The sequence below is a fragment of the Schistocerca cancellata genome, chromosome 7 (assembly GCF_023864275.1).
Source record: "Schistocerca cancellata isolate TAMUIC-IGC-003103 chromosome 7, iqSchCanc2.1, whole genome shotgun sequence".
Classification (NCBI taxonomy): Eukaryota; Metazoa; Arthropoda; class Insecta; order Orthoptera; family Acrididae; genus Schistocerca; species Schistocerca cancellata.
In genome coordinates, this window is record NC_064632.1 from 29,607,469 (window position 1) to 29,626,843 (window position 19,375).

The 19,375-nt window shown below is 40.1% G+C and overlaps 1 protein-coding gene across 3 annotated transcripts in view; it reads left to right on the forward strand.

Moving 5' to 3' along the window:
* Nucleotides 1–19,375, forward strand: part of LOC126091854 (phosphopentomutase) — a 122,986-nt gene that overhangs the window by 7,900 nt on the left and 95,711 nt on the right. For all 3 annotated transcript variants that reach the window (XM_049907120.1, XM_049907119.1, XM_049907121.1), the window contains exons 4-5: nucleotides 15,670–15,862; nucleotides 19,006–19,275. In XM_049907120.1, coding sequence (XP_049763077.1) covers nucleotides 15,670–15,862; nucleotides 19,006–19,275 — 463 coding nt within the window. The remainder of the gene's footprint in view (nucleotides 1–15,669; nucleotides 15,863–19,005; nucleotides 19,276–19,375) is intronic.

The window sequence follows — 19,375 nt, forward strand, 5'->3', positions numbered from 1 at the left end:
TCTGGAGTGTCAAGTTCGATAGGCCTGCTAGGTAGAGATTGAGTAACACTGGAGCAAGAACGGAGTCTTGAGGCAAGCCATCATTGTGTACGTGCCATCTGCTCTTCTTTTCACCTTGCTGTATTTAAACCCTGCTTGCTCAACATGTTGCTTAAGAGGTTGCCTAGAGTTTTGTCTTAAGCTGCTGACAGGTCAGTGAAAACTACTCCAGTCTTGAGTTTCTTCTGGTTGCCAGTTTCTGTGTGAGTAGTCAAGAAGAGCACTTGTTCTCAGCAGTTTCTACAAGTTCTAAATCCAGCTTGTTCAGATGGCAGCACATAATAAATTTTGTCTTGTATTTGGTTTAAGGTCATTCTTTCCAAAAGTTTGTAAACACTGCGAAGTAGAGATATGGGACAAAAGTGCCCTGCAGCTTTCCTTATTTTCTGTGATTTTTGATAGCAAAAATTTTAGCCCACTTAAATTTTGCTGGTAATGTTCCTGTGTGAAGAATGTCATGGATAAGGCTGACTAGCCACATTCGCCTTGTAGGTTCTGTGTGTTTGAAAAATTCAGGGTAAAGCCCATCTGCACTTGCAGCTTTTCTAGATTTTGTATTGGTCAAGGGGTTTCTCCAGTTCAGTGATCATAAATGGAGGTTATTCTTTATTGGCCAAATATTTACTTTATCTGCTCAAAGTTGGAAAACTCTCACCATGTGACTGGCAGTTGTGCCGCATGAAATTGTTGACTTCTTTGTGTTGTGAGAAGAGTCTTCTCCTACCCTCCAAATCAGTGTCAAAGCTTTTCTGATGGAATGTGTGAAGCCAGTGACCCAGGTTTCTTTCTGCCATTTTTCTCTCCCTTGTTCATTCTAAGAATCCATCAAATTTATAGATGTTCATTGGTCTCCATTTCTTTGAATTTATTAATTAGCAGGCCGATCTCTTGATTCAGGCCATGATTGTACACTTTACGACACTCTGTGGATGTTTTTGGCAGTAGATCAGTAGATATGACAGCCCGCGGAAACTTTGAGTAAGAGTTCAGTACGACAGGAATCTCTTCTACAGACTCATCGTGTGCTTTAGAGAATTCATATCTGTGTAGTTTTCGAAAGTTTCAATGGGGTACAGAGGCAGTTTACTCTGGAGGAATAAGTAAATTGTACAAGATGAGAATCGGATGATGTTGATTCCTGGGAAAGTAATTTTCTCAGGGGGCTCATCACTCTTTAGTGAGTGCATGTGCGGTGAGCATGGGGTTCCAAGCTATTGCAGCACCTACGTCCTTTCCTGTACTGCAATCTTTCATCTCTGTCTGTCCTTGCTTCTCTTGCATTCTTTCTCGCGCTGGCAGCTTTTGATATTGACTCAGGTATTCCGTAGGGTCTGCTTTCCTTTTGCGGAATATCCATTCATTCACCACCTTTTGGCTGAAGTAATTTGTTGTCCCCTTTTGGGTTTAACCTTCATTTTCCACATTTTACTATAGTGTGGACAGACTGGGAAATAACACCGTAAGTAGTATCTTCTGCATGTGGTGTTATAGATCATCTGCCCACAATACCTGCATATGCCCTTATTTGCTCTTCAAAGCCAGTGTGGTAGCCAGTCCGACATGATGGGATCATTAGGCACCCTTTTGACGAAGCCCCTTGACAACACAGGGATCACAATGCTGATGCCTAAGCTTCTAGCTCCCCGTGCATGCAAGAAGGAGATGCCCATCTTCCTTGGGCATCAAGACTCTCAGCAGTGGTCATGATGCCAGATGGCCTTTGCTACAGCTAGGCGGCATCAGCGGAGAAAGCACTTGATCAGAATACGTGGCATCTGGATGGATGTTTTGCACATGAAATGTATTAAATTACATCAGAATAATGGGTGTTCTGATCTGGCCATCTCATCAGACAAGTACAGGAATTTCATTGTGGATTGTTATAACCCCAGTGCTTTCCCTACCCTGGCTACCCCTTTTCAACTGGGACAAGGCAGTCATCTAGGAGCAAAACAGTTTATCCAATACTTTGTGTGTCCTTGAAGTGATGGGGGTGCTTTTATTGTGACAAAGCCATTATTTTCAGTGGAACACATAGAAGATAAATTTCAAGAAGCTGAGTCATTAGGAAAAATGCACAATGGATCACTATTTATTAAAGCCTCCTGTGCTGCACAGTCTGTAGCTCTTCAGCCATGTGAATGTGTGGCTTACCTACCAGTGACCATTATCCCACTCAAGACTTTGAAAATGATCCAGGGAATTATCTTCCACTGAGACCTTGCACTCCAAACAGATGAGAAGCTACAAGCTAATCTTGAGAGACAAAGCATACATTTTGTCCAATCCGTCTGAAAAAGTTCCCAAGGGTAGTAGAATAGATATAGGTGTCTTAATTTTAGCCTTTGAACGGAATGTCCTCCCAGCAAAAGTTAAAATAATAGTATAAGGGTGTGACATGAAGGCTTACGTCCCACCATCCATGAGGTGTTTGCACTTCAGTCATATTTTGTCCTTCTGTATGGCAGACCCAAAATGTGATAACTGCAGATGATCACTGCTCAAAGGTAGTCCTTGTAAACAACGATCTGTGTGCATCAGTTGCACCATCCTCCACATTTACAGGTTTGCTGGATCTTCAAGAAAGAAAAGAATATGCAGGTATATAAATCTGTTGAATGCTGTTCGTATACTGAGGCATGTAAAAAATAAAAATGCCTACATCCTGTTGATATTAAGTCCAATTGCGTGAAAGTTACAATCATCTCCCAGTTTTTCAAAACAAGTTCTGCCACCACTCTACTCTCTTGTGATGTCCGTGGCACCATCTTTGAGAACCAATTCCCACACCCAAAAAGAGAATCAGTTTCTTCTGCTAATGCCTACCAATGAGAGGGCTCCCTTTTTGAGACTGCTGTCCCTAGAAACCCACAGATCAGAGGACCGACACCTGCCAGTGGTTGAAAGAACTGCACCCTGAGTGTTCCAGAGCTGCCCCCTCTTTGTCTATCCCACACTCATTGTAGATAGGCTCTCATAAGAATTTGGACGGTTAAAGGCTGCGCAGGAGGAGGACAAGAAGCAAAAGCAGAAGGCGAAAAAGACGAATCTCCAGTGATCCTGGAGGTGCCGGATACACCCTCACCCTTTCCTCATACACTGCTGATTCTGATCAAATCCTCAAATGCTCACGGTATGGTTTCACCCTCATTGCTCATCGGTGACAGGTAGTGATCCAGAGGCATGACAAGTCCCCCTGGGCCTTTCATGCCTAACCTGGACACCCAAAACATGATCATTCAGTGCAACTGTAATGGACATTACTGTCAACTGCTGGAACTGCAATTTGCGTTGCTCTACAAGAACTGCAGTTCACTGATGACCATTTCCTAACGTTCCGTGCTTATCGTGCATTCAGTTGGAACTGTGCTAGCCATGAGAGAACATTTGGACAGGTCCGTACTTGGTTCACATAGATGTTAGGATTCCCCTTTGTACCACATTGGAAGTAATAGGAGTGCAAATGATGACAGTGATCACATTTTGCAGCTTACATGCCTCCAGGCAACATGTCTTGATTTTTCTTCAGGTTTGTTCCCACTATCAACTGTAACGTCAGAACTGCCTCTCTGGTGCCTTTGCCTTTCGTAAAGCTGTCTCACACAGCCTCAATTTCCTTCCATTGTTCTGTATATTATTCTTATCAGCAGCGCAGATGCATGAGCTGTTAAGCTGGTTGTGCGTTAATTCTCACACTTGTCAGCTCTTGCATCTTTGGAATTGCGTAGATGATATTCTTCAGAAAGCCTGATCGTATATCACCAGACTCGTACATTCTGCACACCAGTGTATCTGGTTGTTTTGTTGCCACTTCCCCCAGTGATTTGAGAAATTCTGATGGAATGTTATCTATCCCTTCTGCCTTATTTGATTTTACACTGTCCAGAGTTCTTTTAATTTCTCATTCTACTACTGGAGCCCTTATCTCGCTATACTGAATTCTGTTTCTTCTTCTATCATATCAGACAAGTGGCCTCCCTGTGTACTATTTCCACCTATCCACTCTCTCCTCTGAATTTAACAGTGGAATTCCCATTGCATTCTTAATGTTACCACCCTTCATTCTAATTTCACCGAATGTAGTTTTGAATTTACTGTATGGTGAGGCAGCCCTTCTGATAATCTTTCTTTTTTTTCAGATTTTCCATGCAACCATGTCACCTTAGCTTCCTTTCACTTACTGTTTATTTACTTCCTAAGTGACTAATATTTCTGTATTCCGGAATTTCCCTGAACATTTTTGTATTTCCTTCGTTCCTCAATCAATTGAAATATTTCTTCTGTTATCCATGTTTTCTTCACAGTTACATTCTTTGTAGCTATGGTTTTCTTTCCAGCTTCTGTGATTGCCTTTTAAAGATGTTCATTCCTATTCACTGAACTGCCTACTGAGCTATTCCTTGTCGCAGTATCTATACCCTTAGAGAACTTCAAGGTATCTCATCATCCTTAAGTACTTCCTTATCCCACTTCTTTGCATATTGATTCTTTCTGACTAGTCTCTTAAATTTCAGCCTACTCTTCATCAATACTAAATTGTGATCTGAGTTTATTTGTGCTGCTGGGTACATCTTATAGTCCAATACCTGATTTCAGAATCTCTGGCTAACCATGATGTAGTTTTAACCGAAAACTAATCATATCTCCCAGCCTTTTCCAAGTATACCACCTCCTCTTGTGATTTTTGAACATTGTGTTCACTATTACTAGCTGAAATTTATTGCAGAACTCAGTTAGCTAGTCTCTCTCTTCTCTGGTTCGTAGTACCGAGCCCATATTTTCCCGTTACCCTTTTTTTCCACTCCTTCCTCTACAACCGCATCCCAGTCTCACATGACTACCATATTTTAAGGCTAAAAGTCACACTTTAATTTTTAAGCAATTTTTAAAAAATGTTACATTTTTACCATTTTTTTTTAGATTGCAAAGCCAGACTTTAAAAACCTCAGTTTATAAAACTGTACTGACCATTAAAGTCCCTGAAAAACGCAGATGGTCTTCACTCCCATTAAGAGCGTTACTGAATGCTGCACTGCTTGAAAGACTTAACAGTAATGTTGTCTCTCACTCTAGAGTATGACTGTTTTATCCACTAATACATTTGTTTGATTGTAGATCATTTTGAAGCTCCCTTCGGTGTGAATTCATGTTGGGTTTTATCCATCATCCATTTGTTCCATTCCTCTCTCATATACACTTTAATGGTCACACCAAGAAATCCCTTCCATACAGCCTAGCCACCCATGGTCATCACATCTGCAGCGTCGAGTGGTTCCTCTCGAAATATAATGAGGGTCTCACTGAAGCCTTCACAGACTGTAATTATCCCCCTAACTTTGTACAAAAACAAATCTCCCATTCCTAATCTTTCCAGTCTCCCCCACCTCCCAAAGTCCCACCGTCCGGCCACAGAGGAGCAATCCCCTCGTAACTCATTACCACCCAGGACTGTAGCAGCTGAATTACATTCTGTGCCATGGTTTCGAGTACCGCTTATCATGCCCTGAAATGAGAAATGTCCTGCACACTATCCTTTACACCCCCCCCCCCCCAATCACACACCCACACACCCACACACACACACACACACACACACACACACACACACACACAGTGGTATTGCGCTGTCCACCGAACTTACACAATATACTCGTCCATCTGTACACAACCCTTACTCCGAACCCCCTTACCTCATCACCACCCACTCCATTCCAGTCACAGCCATCACCTGTCCCAACAAAGGCAGGGCTACCTGTGAAACCAGTCATGTGATCTACAAGCTAAGCTGCAGTCACTGTGCTGCATTCTATGTGGACATGACAATCAACAAGATGTCTGTCCACACGAATGGCCATCGACAAACTGTCGCCAAAAAACAAATGGACCACCTGGCTGCTGAGCATGCTGCCAAACATTACATCCTTCACTTCAATGACTGCTTAACAGCGTGTGCAATGTGGATCCTTCCCACCAACTCCACTTTTCTGAATTGCACAGGTGGGATATATGCTATGTTGCCATAACTCTCCTGGCCTCAAGCTTCGTTAGTTGTCGTCCTCACCCATCCAGCCTCCCTGTTCCCATTCCAGCACAATACAGCCCTCATTCCAACATCACACCCAATCTTTTTACTTCTCTCCCTCCCCTTCCCCACCTCTCCCTTTTCCACAGTCTAACGTCCCACACCACATAGCTGGCCTACCCTCTCTCCACCTCATCCCTGCGCACTCCCCAGCAGCACTGCGCTGTCCGCCACCCCTACCCTTCCATTCCTCCCCTTCCCCACCCCAGCCTTCTCCTTACCTCCGCCCATCATGCACTTGTGCTGCTGCACCATTCCTTTCCTCCCACTCTGTTAATCCACTATTTCATGCCAGACTTGTTCATCCAGCCCATGTTTTGTAAGTGAACAATAACACCAGGCAATGTTTCAGAAGGTGTTACCGTTGTTTTGTTCATGAAAATGATCATTGAATTAAGGTTAGTACCATTTACGTGTCATGAAAGGGGAACAGTGTAGTGCATTTTTTCATGTCCACTTGTTTTTATAGTTCCAGTTTTAGCACCTTTCGTGGCAGCAGTTGTGTTGCTTTGCACATCAAATGTCAGAGAAATTTCGTCTGTATTCGCTATTTGGCTTAGTTCCACACTGGTTTTATTTCGATGTTGAATAATAAAGTGGTGGAAAGATAATATTTTCTCTTCATACTCCTGTGGCATTTTCTGAGATATTTTGGTTTTGGTTTACATGCTAAGTCCATGATACTCCATAAACCTGTAGCACCAACTAACTCCACCCTTAAAGTCTGTTAAGTTCCACTGTAGTGCTATCATATGAGCATTTATTTGAATCATTTTTGTATTAAATCCATTGCCATTTTGTGGTGTCCTTGAATCCATTTCAATGTGTCATCTTCTAGTTTTAGCCGTTTTGCTTTCAGTCCTCTATTTGCACATTGTCTTCCTCATTTTTTTCAGTTCTTGTTTACTAGCCCGCCAATCACAAATGGTTATTCTGTTGATGAAGGGCTGAAATGCCGCTCAGCTGCTCTGGTTCCATGGTCTTCTGCATATGCTATTACTTTCAATTTATGGCCCACATCATATGAATACCTTTTGTTTTTTTTTCCATTATGAAACTAGTTACTAACAAAAATATTGTACTGTTGCTGATTACACAAATCACTTTCAATTCAAGTTCACTGGCACCGTAGACTGCAGTGATGCATCATAGGCTAGGCAGTGTTCTGGGTCTGTGATGGCATGATGGGTGGGAGGCAATGTTAACAAGCTTGTGAACCCCACAACCTGTGTTCATTGCATTGGTGCACTGCTTCTGCCAGTTGAATTCAGTGTTGTCAGACAGAGATAAGTTTGCTGAAGCATTGAATATATGGCCATTTTTAAGACTGATGGGAATTTTAAATCAAACATGGTACTTTTTTATATTAATTTAAAGTATAAGACACCTGCATTTTGGAGGCAATTTATTGAAGAAAAAATTGCATCTTATAGTCCTTAAAATATGGACGTAGATTCATCTCCCTTTACATACTGAATTGATCTTTCAATATCCTCATATACTTTCTCTCTCTCTTCATCTTCAGCTCATGACTTCGGCATGTATACATGAACTATCATTCTTGGTATTGGTTTGCTGTTGATCCCCTTGAGAACAACCCTATCACTGAACTGTTCACAGTAATTCCCTCTCTGCCCTACTTCCCTATTCATAACAAATCCTACTCCAGTTACATCATTTTCTGATGCTGTTGATATTACCCTATACTCATCTGACCAGAAATCCTTGACTTCTTTCCATTTCATTTCACTAACACTCACTGTATGTAGAATGAGCCTTTTCATTCCTCTTTTCATATTTTATAGCTTCCCTACCATGCTGAAGCTTCTGACTTTCTATGCCCCACTTGTAGAATGTTACCTTTCATTGGTTAAGGAATCAGAAAGCCACATTGAACACAGCCTGTCAAGTAAGGCTATCTTTGCTGTAGCTGTTAGTAGTGTGGCAACATATTATTCATGATAATCATTCCTAATATGTGAATGAATCTGTTTTTCTTATTCCTTTTTAAACCCTAAATCAACTAACCATCATTTACAGTTGGAAATTAAGGTGCCAAAAAATGGATTGCTTCTATTAAATTATAATCTTTTCCTCGACGTAACATGTAGAAAGCTGGGACACCAAACTTTCAAACTTCCATTATTATATGTCAGAGTTTTCTTAATGTGACAGGCAACTCCAGTCACTTGCAGTAGCTACTCAACATGCAGAGCAGCTGACTAGTGCGTATTGTGCAATTAGTTCTAGAATGCTTATTGCTCGGTTACTACAATCACAGTTTTCGCAGACTGATCACACCTCTAACTAGTCATGTCATGTCCTCCCAGAACACTTATTTTTCCAAGTTTTGGATTCTTCATTCTTCACTTGCCAAACGCAGACAGCAATATCCACATTGGTTACTGCTGGGGCTGTCTGTGCTGCTAGTTTGCAGATAGTTGCATAGCTCAGGGATCCTACCTAGTATCCAGTCTCTTCCCAAGACCTTGGCAAGACTAGCTCCCATCTGCCAAGAGCCATTATTGGATTGGGAGTATCCCTATGTATCTTATACACATTAATACATTTCTGTATGGTAAGTTCAATAGGAAACCATCCTTGACACAGATCTCTCAAACTAAATATGTGTTGTTGTACACTTCTCCATACACTTCAGATGACGTCTACTGTAATTTTAAAGTGTTATGAGGTTCCCGATCATCTCATTGGATAAAAAAGTGCACTTAATTGCCACATGCTAGAAGAAAATATGTGAAGTCTGCCGGAGTGCTTCCCATTGTTAAGTTATAATGCCCATAGCTGATGGCCTGATGTGTACTGTTGTACTACCACATTTTAGAATTTCAGTTAGATTATAAAATCTTGGGATATGGTTTTGTGAAATTTTTGATACAGTTTGCTGTTATAGAATATGCATTTAACGGTGTTTCAGTCAAACAAAATAATTTCAAAATTTATACCAACGTATAAATACAAGAAAAATGCTCTGCTTCTAATTTTCATTTTGTGATTATGATTATTTTATCAGGGTTTTCATTTTAATGAGGTACTCCGTAGTATTCGTGGAAACTGGTAAGACTGGTTATGGATTGCATGTGATCATATGCTTTGATTTCTAAAGAATGTTTCTACTGGCATAGAAAAAACAGCCTTTCTATTCTTCTTAGGGTACATAAGATGGAGTTGATATGTGATATACTGTGGCAGATTTACATACAAATCATCCTGTACAGCAGCAAAGGAGTATCAGGAGAACAGACAGTGTCCAGTTAATTTTTCCCTTCTGCCTTTGAGAAAGAGGGTCACATATTACTTGAGGAATTAGTTATGCCATAGCTAACCAGTTATTTGGTAATGATGAATGACGATTCTCCTCCATTTTGAGATATGAAGGAAGAAAAGGGTTTAACATCTCATTTGGTTTGTGAAAATTTTACAGTAGTAATTATTTTTGGTTAATGATGACACCAAGAAACGAGGTAATGCAACGACACACTTGCAGACAGCTGATGGTTGGCCCACAAAACATTTACTAGCGAATTGTGCAACTTTCAAGCAAAAAACCTTTTTCTAGTACTAGTAAAAACTTCCTGTTGTGCTCCCAGGCTAACGCTACCAACCATACAGATGTATGTCACAGAATGCGGCAGTTCAGGTCTGCTAGTTATACCTTCTTCAGGAGTTTAATAGAAACAGTTTGGCATCAGCACAAACACCTCAAATTGTTTTCAATTGAAGCTCCAGCATCCACCACAATACCGTGTGACACCAGCCTCACAAGTAGTGGTGTGTGTATCAGAGCAGTAGTGCTGCAATTGTGGGCACCATCTCTCTTCTGCAAAATCAAGTGCCTGCTGGACACCACACCAATATTCTTATGCCATGCATTTATTTAGGACGCTGCCTGGCCATTCTACAGCCACTGCTCACTCTGGTCTTAATTTGGCCACACTTAGCAACCCATCAGTTGGAGTTCACACTCAACTCTCACTCATGTTCTGAGCTTATGTTCGCCATGCTAGGTAGCTTATCAGTCAGAGTTCATGCCTGAGCCCTTGTCTCGCTGGACCTTGTGTCAACCATTCTTAAGCTGTTGCCTTGCTGGTTTTTGCCTCATTCGTCCTTGTACTGCTGCCTCACTGGATTTTACCTCAATCGTTCTTGAGCCACTGCCTCACTGGATTTTGCCTCAACTATTCTCAAGCTGTCTCACTCTACCTTGCCTCATCGTTCCTTGAGCTACTGCCTTGCTGGACCTTGCCTCATCTATCCTTGAGTTGGCGCATTGCTGGACCTTGCCTCATCTGTCCTCGAGCTGTCTCTCACATCCGCCACTGTGCCAACTACCTTCGGCCACCACTCCATGGATTCCAACCTACACTATCAGGAGCATCCAACCCTGGGTTTGCCTCTTCCATGCGGATGCCACACTGCATTAAGCGGTTTGGGATGATTTGGGGGAAGAGACCAAACAGTGAGGTTATCGGTCTCATCGGATTAGGGAAGGATGGGGAAGGAAGTCAGCCATGCCCTGTCAAAGGCACCATCCCAGCATTTGCCTGAAGCGATTTAGCGAAATCATGGGAAACCTAATTTGAGATGGCAGGTTGCGGGATTGAACCGCGTCCTCCCGAATGTGAGTCCAGTATGCTAACCACTGCGCCACCTCACTCAGTGTGTTCGAAATGGCTCTGCCACCTCATCCATAAGCGAACCACAAATGCGATGTGTTACCATCCATACAGGTATGTACCACAGGCTGCTGTGGTTTAGATCTACTTATTACATTGCCCTCAGGAGATCTATCAGCCACTGCGCAGTCCTAATTTAGGCTGCCATCACTTAGCATCCCATCAGTCGGGATTCATGGCTCTGAGCACTATGGGTCAGTCGGTATTCATTCTCAGCTCTCGCTCGTGCTCTGGGCTTATGCCAGCCGCACTCAACAACTGACCAATTGAAGTTCATTCTTAATCACTTGCCTCATCAGACTTCACCTCAGCCATCCTCAAGTTGCTACTTCCCTAAACCTCATCTCAACAATCCTTGAGTTGCTGCTGGTGCTTCTCTAGAGCCCATCTCAACTTTCATTGAGTTGCTGCTTCTCTGGACCTCGTCTAAGTGATCCTTGAACTACGTTTCACTGAACCTTGGCTAAAACATCCTCAAGCTCACACTTAGCTGGATTGTATCTCAACTGTCCTCAAGTTTACATCTCACTGGACCTCGTCTCACCCATCCTTGAGCCCACACCTCACTGGACCATGTCGTCAGCCGTCCACAAGCTCACTGTCTCGCTGGCTTTCATCAGTGATAGACTTCCAGTCAAAAACATTCCAGTGGAACATCAGTGTTGTCATTCAGTTGAACCAAGTAATGTGGACTCACTTCCCAAGAAACTGTATTGTTGTATTATGATTGTTCCTGACTACATTCGTTGTAGCATACTGCTCCCCTCAGTTGCAAATACAAAACTTCCTTATCTGTCTGTTTTTTGCCTGCTATTACTACGACTAATATAGTTTTGTCAATTTTGTCAGAATTAATACACATTTTACCTCAGACATTGAAAATCCTTTGTTTTGCCCTGTCCATCCTTGCGATACTTCTCTCTGTCAATCTCTGTCTCACTCCTCAGATTGTTTTCCACCTCCCAGCTGCCATAACCCTTTCCTCCTCCCTCCTCCCTTCCTCCATATACACATGTCTGCTAGACAACTGCTTATCAAGGAATGGTGCAAACCCCCCCCCCCCCCCCACCATAAAATACTTCCTCTCCCAGACTGTATTTTTTTTAATGTGCTGTTCTTCAAGTATCAGAAAGTGTAACATTGCTCTGCCGCTCTGTTTTAATAAGTTAGTTGGGGTAATTTAGAGTTCATTCTGTCAATTTTAACCAGTATACCAATATGCAGTTCATGACTGTTTTCTTATTCTTCTTCTTAAGAGTTCCAAAACTCACCTTGCTCCACAGAAACTTTGCTGTGTTTATACAAAACTGCATTTCTGTTAGCAAATAGCACACTTTCTTTGATAACTAGATAGATCTAACTAGATATGGTTATAATAGAAGGAAACATTCCACGTAGGAAAAATATACCTAAAAACAAAGATGATGTGACTTACCAAATGAAAGTGCTGGCAGGTCGACAGACACACAAACGAACACAAACATACACACAAAATTCAAGCTTTCGCAACCAACGGTTGCCTCATCAGGAAAGAGGGAAGGAGAGGGAAAGACGAAAGGATGTGGGTTTTAAGGGAGAGGGTAAGGAGTCATTCCAGTCCCGGGAGCGGAAAGACTTACCTTAGGGGGAAAAAAGGACGGGTATACACTCGCGCGCGCGCGCACACACACACACACACACACACACACACACACACACACACACACACACATATCCATCCACACATATACAGACACAAGCAGACATATTTAAAGACCAACTAGCTTGTGTCTGTATATGTGTGGATGGATGTGTGTGTGTGTGTGCGCGAGTGTATACCCGTCCTTTTTCCCCCTAAGGTAAGTCTTTCCACTCCCGGGACTGGATTGACTCCTTACCCTCTCCCTTAAAACCCACATCCTTTCGTCTTTCCCTCTCCTTCCCTCTTTCCTGATGAGGCAACCGTTGGTTGCGAAAGCTTGAATTTTGTGTGTATGTTTTTGTTCGTTTGTGTGTCTGTCGACCTGCCAGCACTTTCATTTGGTAAGTCACATCTTTGTTTTTACGTATATAGATAACTAGATAGATCTATATAGTTTAAATTATGAAATTGCTCTGCCATCATGTAAAAGTTTAAAGTTTTCTTGAAGCTTCATGATTGTTTAATAGAATCATAAATTTCTAAAATAATAAATTTATAATATAACATAATATTAAATGTATATAGCATATACATCCAACTGTGTATATGAGGTTGTTGTTGTTGTGGTCTTCAGTCCCGAGACTGGTTTGATGCAGCTCTCCATGCTACTCTATCCTGTGCAAGCTTCTTCATCTCCCAGTATCTACTGCAACCTACATCCTTCTGAATCTGCTTAGTGTATTCATCTCTTGGTCTCCCTCTACGATTTTTACCCTCCACACTGCCCTCCAATGCTAAATTTGTGATCCCTTGATGCCTCAAAACATGTCCTACCAACCGATCCCTTCTTCTAGTCAAGTTGTGCCACAAACTTCTCTTCTCCCCAATCCTATTCAATACCTCCTCATTAGGTACGTGATCTACCCACTTTATCTTCAGCATTCTTCTGTAGCACCACATTTCGAAAGCTTCTATTCTCTTCTTGTCCAAACTAGTTATCGTCCATGTTTCACTTCCATACATGGCTACACTCCATACAAATACTTTCAGAAACGACTTCCTGACACTTAAATCTATACTCGATGTTAACAAATTCCTCTTCTTGAGAAACGCTTTCCTTGCCATTGCCAGTCTACATTTTATATCCTCTCTACTTCGACCATCATCGGTTATTTTACTCCCTAAATAGCAAAACTCCTTTACTACTTTAAGTGTCTCATTTCCTAATCTAATTCCCTCAGCATCACCCGACTTAATTTGACTACATTCCATTATCCTCGTTTTGCGTTTGTTGATGTTCATCTTATATCCTCCTTTCAAGACACTGTCCACTCCGTTCAACTGCTCTTCCAAGTCCTTTGCTGTCTCTGACAGAATTACAATGTCATCGGCGAACCTCAAAGTTTTTACTTCTTCTCCATGAATTTTAATACCTACTCCAAATTTTTCTTTTGTTTCCTTTACTGCTTGCTCAATATACAGATTGAATAACATCGGGGAGAGGCTACAACCCTGTCTTACTCCTTTCCCAACCACTGCTTCCCTTTCATGCCCCTCGACTCTTATAACTGCCATCTGGTTTCTGTACAAACTGTAAATAGCCTTTCGCTCCCTGTATTTTACCCATGCCACCTTCAGAATTTGAAAGAGAGTATTCCAGTTAACATTGTCAAAAGCTTTCTCTAAGTCTACAAATGCTAGAAACGTAGGTTTGCCTTTCTTTAATCTTTCTTCTAAGATAAGTCGTAGGGTTAGTATTGCCTCTCGTGTTCCAACATTTCTACGGAATCCAAACTGATCTTCCCCGAGGTCGGCTTCTACCAGTTTTTCCATTCGTCTGTAAAGAATTCGCGTTAGTATTTTGCAGCTGTGACTTATTAAACTGATAGTTCGGTAATTTTCACATCTGTCAACACCTGCTTTCTTTGGGATTGGAATTATTATATTCTTCTTGAAGTCTGAGGGTATTTCGCCTGTCTCATACATCGTGCTCACCAGATGGTAGAGTTTTGTCATGACTGGCTCTCCCGAGGCCATCAGTAGTTCAAATGGAATGTTGTCTACTCCCGGGGCCTTGTTTCGACTCAGGTCTTTCAGTGCTCTGTCAAACTCTTCACACAGTATCTTATCTCCCATTTCGTCTTCATCTACATCCTCTTCCATTTCCATAATATTGTCCTCAAGTACATCACCCTTGTATAAACCCTCTATATACTCCTTCCACCTTTCTGCCTTCCCTTCTTTGCTTAGAACTGGGTTGCCATTTGAGCTCTTGATATTCATACAAGTGGTTCTCTTCTCTCCAAAGGTCTCTTTAATTTTCCTGTAGGCAGTATCTATCTTACCCCTAGTGAGACAAGCCTCTACATCCTTACATTTGTCCTCTAGCCATCCCTGCTTAGCCATTTTGCACTTCCTGTCGATATCATTTTTGAGACGTTTGTATTCCTTTTTGCCTGCTTCATTTACTGCATTTTTATATTTTCTCCTTTCATCAATTAAATTCAATATTTCTTCTGTTACCCAAGGATTTCTATTAGCCCTCGTCTTTTTACCTACTTGATCCTCTGCTGCCTTCACTACTTCATCCCTCAGAGCTACCCATTCTTCTTCTACTGTATTTCTTTCCCCCATTCCTGTCAATTGTTCCCTTATGCTCTCCCTGAAACTCTCTACAACCTCTGGTTCTTTCAGTTTATCCAGGTCCCATCTCCTTAAATTCCCACCTTTTTGCAGTTTCTTCAGTTTCAATCTGCAGTTCATAACCAATAGATTGTGGTCAGAATCCACCTCTGCCCCAGGAAATGTCTTACAATTTAAAACCTGGTTCCTAAATCTCTGTTTTACCATTATGTAATCTATCTGATACCTTTTAGTATCTCCAGGTAGCAGATAATAAAATTCTTATATTGATCACAAAATACTTATTTTAAATCTTCTCTATGCTGCTTGGCATTTTACCATTTCCCATTGTCAAAGGAACAGAACACCATTGTTATAAAGTATTGAATCCGACTTGCTATAACTAAGCATAAGTGCACCTGCACTTAGTAAACGTAAGTTGAGAATGATTCTTTGTATCATTAGATTCTGTTCCATTGACGGTGATGAAATGACAAAATGCTCAAGGGAGAAAGAAAATGAATATTTTGCGGTTGAGATGAGAGTTTCATGATAAATGTAGAACATGACTACCGTGTGTCATGAAACTTTATATATAATTTTTTTTCCAGATTTGCTCAGTTGGCTGCAAACATTCTCATACGCAGAAATGTGCAAGTGTATTTGTTCTCACAAATATGTCCAACACCTTTTGTTCCATTTGCCATTCTCCATTTCAAATGTGCTGCTGGAATCATGGTAACTGCATCACATAACCCTAAGGATGACAATGGATACAAAGTCTATTGGAGCAATGGTGCACAGGTAATGTACAATTATTTTCTTTTTAAGACACACTCTCTCTCTCTCTCTCTCTCTCTCTCTCTCTCTCTCTCTCTATCTATCTATCTATCTATCTATCTATCTCTGTCTCTATATATATCGACTTTCCCCAAAATTTTATTGCACCAAGGTGCTTTCATGTTCACTATGCTATTATTGACAGATATTACAAAAGAAGTTAATGTATTAGTTTCAAGTGGAAATTGAAATAATAAATGATAGATACTTCTGTGTTACATACATCAGCCATAAATGGACTGTAATATTCATCAAAGATTTGACCTCTGGAGCTCTTTGTTATAATCACGGATTGTCAGAATTTAGCTATTTTATAGATAATATTTTGTGATTTATTTGATATACATGAGTCTTAAGCAAAGTGCTGAAATGTATTATTGTAGATTTATTTTAATGTGCCACATAATTCATATAACCTCTTGCATTACCGCTCATACAGTAGTGTAGGATATCCATCACACAATTTCGATATTATGCACCCATAACCCTCACTACATATTAGACTTGGATAAGTACTGCTATCACTTTTTGTCTCAAGAGTTCAACTTAACCCTCCTTTTGTTTCACTCATCATGAGAACAAAGATGTTATAATGTAATGATTACGTACCCTTGATTTAAACAGACATGGATGTTTCTCGTAGATGATACTGAATTTTTTAAAAGGGTATTGATGCATTTCAAAAAGGAAGGCAAAATTCAGCTGAAAGAGAGGAAACAAGCAAGATAACAATGTTTTGTATTGCATCACTGCGTAACACCTGAAACGATGGTTGTATCTAATTGCTAGAAGTTCCTGAATAAATTTCTATAAAATCAAAAATAGTACTATAGCTAAGACTGTTAATTATGAGAAATATTTAAAATAGAAACTTAATTTACAGCGAACTATTCTTTAACCTGGTTATTTAGGAAATGTATCTGTCTAGTCTCTTTTTTTGCTGTTGGTCTTAATGGCTGCAGCTATGCTAACAGAATCTTTGCTGAAAGGAAGCTCTGTGACAGCGAGCTACAGAAAGGCCAGTAGCCATGTGGCAGCCAAAGAGTGCAAATATTGAAAAGAAGCAAAGCAACATCAATTTAGGCAGTTAGTTTTTGGGTATATTGCTGAATGTTATTAACAAAATGTGAAATCACCATTTTTTGGATCCAGCTATTTTCTTCAGCACGTAATCATCTTTCGTTGATATAATGCAAAGAGATAGCATTGAAAAATGTGGTTGCTGTTTATATTGAATTTGGTGCACTGTAGATCATACATTGGTGCCTAGAGCATGTGGCTAATGTGTCAAAATTGTTTTTAAATCTTGAAGGAGATCTACTTCTCTCTCCAATTTGGAGTTAATGAATGTCATTTCATTATTGCTTAAAGCTGTTTGAGCGTACAATTTTGAAACCTAATTCACTGATTAATGTAGGTATCTCTTTTTGTGTGCAGCTTATCATTTCAGTTCTGCCACAGTGAAAGTTGTGCTGTAAGTTGTGTTCATTTTGTTTAGAAGTCAGAGACAGGCTCTCACATATCCAGCAGCTTGTTTCTTTGCCAGACATTTCATCTTGTTGTTTACAGTATGAACATTTTGTTCATGAAATAGTATTTAGTATCAGTAGCTAATAAAAATTTTGACTAGTGTTATTTTTAGTTGAAATGACGTATTGCAGTGCAACAGAACAAGAGAAACTGAAAATGGCTATTGCATGGCCAAAACCAGTAATTCTATTCAAAAAACTGTGCAGTCAAGACAGTTAAATAAAAGTTAAGTAAGAGGAATGTAGGCTTCAGTCAACTCTTTACTTCCAATTGTTCTCAGAGTAAAAATATATTAAATATCTGGGGGAAATGAGCTGCTATGCCTGCTGCAATTCTAACAGAGACCTGTAATTCAGAGCATCGTTAATAATGAACAACTAAAAATAATAATTACAGGTAGATATTTATTCTGCACTTGAATGTTCTGTGAAATCTGGAAATAATTCAAAGGAATACTGCACCATTCTGAATCTGTCTTCTTATCCATTTATGCTTTGGTACTTATACCCCTTGAGTAAGGAGGCATGTCTCAGTCTACTTTCTTAATATTTCAGTATTGATTGAGATGGTACAGTGTACAGGCTTTAGACTAAATATCTGAACTTAAAATATTAGTCTCATCGAACAGAGATGGTGGTCGTGCTTGCTGATAGCAGTCGTTTCATATGCTGCCATACTTTGTGTTGGAGTGTAAAAAGTTCCAGAGGCCCATAACTCTGCAGTTGTTTCTGCATATTTAATACAAGCAATGCCACTGGCAACTGAAGGCTATCCACAGCATTGCAGACTGTACACCCTGTGTGAGCTGCCATATTTAACATGTTTGCACTAGACTCACAGCTGATCATCAGAAGTTTTCAGATTATTTCCCCTCGAGATACACTAATGTTGTGTGAGTCCACCTATAGGACGTTTTGTTCCCCCCTCCCCTCATGTTGGGTGGGTCATAGATAATTACAGGAAGTATAAATGTTCACACTGAATACAAGAATTTATTTGTTTTGTAAATATGTCTTCCTATTATCTATGGAATAATTTCATTATTACCAAATACATATTTTTGAATTTACCTTTGTAGCTGTTTACAACAGGAATTTGTATGAAAACTTTCATCATTTGATTTGTTAAGTATCTGGCAGGTTCTGATAGATCTTGTTAGCAAATATACGTAGTGTTTCATTAGTTATAGAAAAAAATACAAAAATCACCCATTATTTATAGTTGTGCTCACGTATCTCATGTGAAATGCAGTGCTGCAAATTGTAAGTGTATTTCGTACTACATAATTGATTGTAGGCCTGGAAAATAGGGAAGGGATATCTGTTTTCCTCACCTCTTAATGTCTAGTACTTTCTATAACTTTATTCAGAAGAGAGTGTTAGAGAATGTGATGAAAGCACAAAAAATGATTAGGATACAATATACCTTTCATGAACTGTGTTGTATTTTTGTTAAATATACAATACAGCTCATAAAAGGTATAGTGTATTGTGTATCTTGTGTATATGAGTGCTTATAAATATAACTGTCCAATAATTTAGCTTCTTGAAAAGAGTAAAAATGTTGTTTCTTTTCAGATCATATCTCCTCATGACAAGAACATACAGAAGCACATTTTAAATAATCTTTCCCCCTGGGAAAATTCATGGGACACATCAATATTACAAAGTAGTCCTCTCATGAAAGACCCTCTAAGAGAAGTGTGGGATGCGTACTATAGCAGAATTCAAGATGACATATTGTTTGCAAATTTAAATGCTAACACATCAGTTAAATTTACGTATACACCACTGCATGGTGTTGGATATCCGTATATGTTACAGGCATTTAACACAGCCAATTTTAAGGTAATGTATTAATGTTTCTGATGGCAAAAATAGTGACAGCTAATTACATGTGTTTCATATATATATATATATTTTTAAGAGATTTGTTTACTTAATGTTT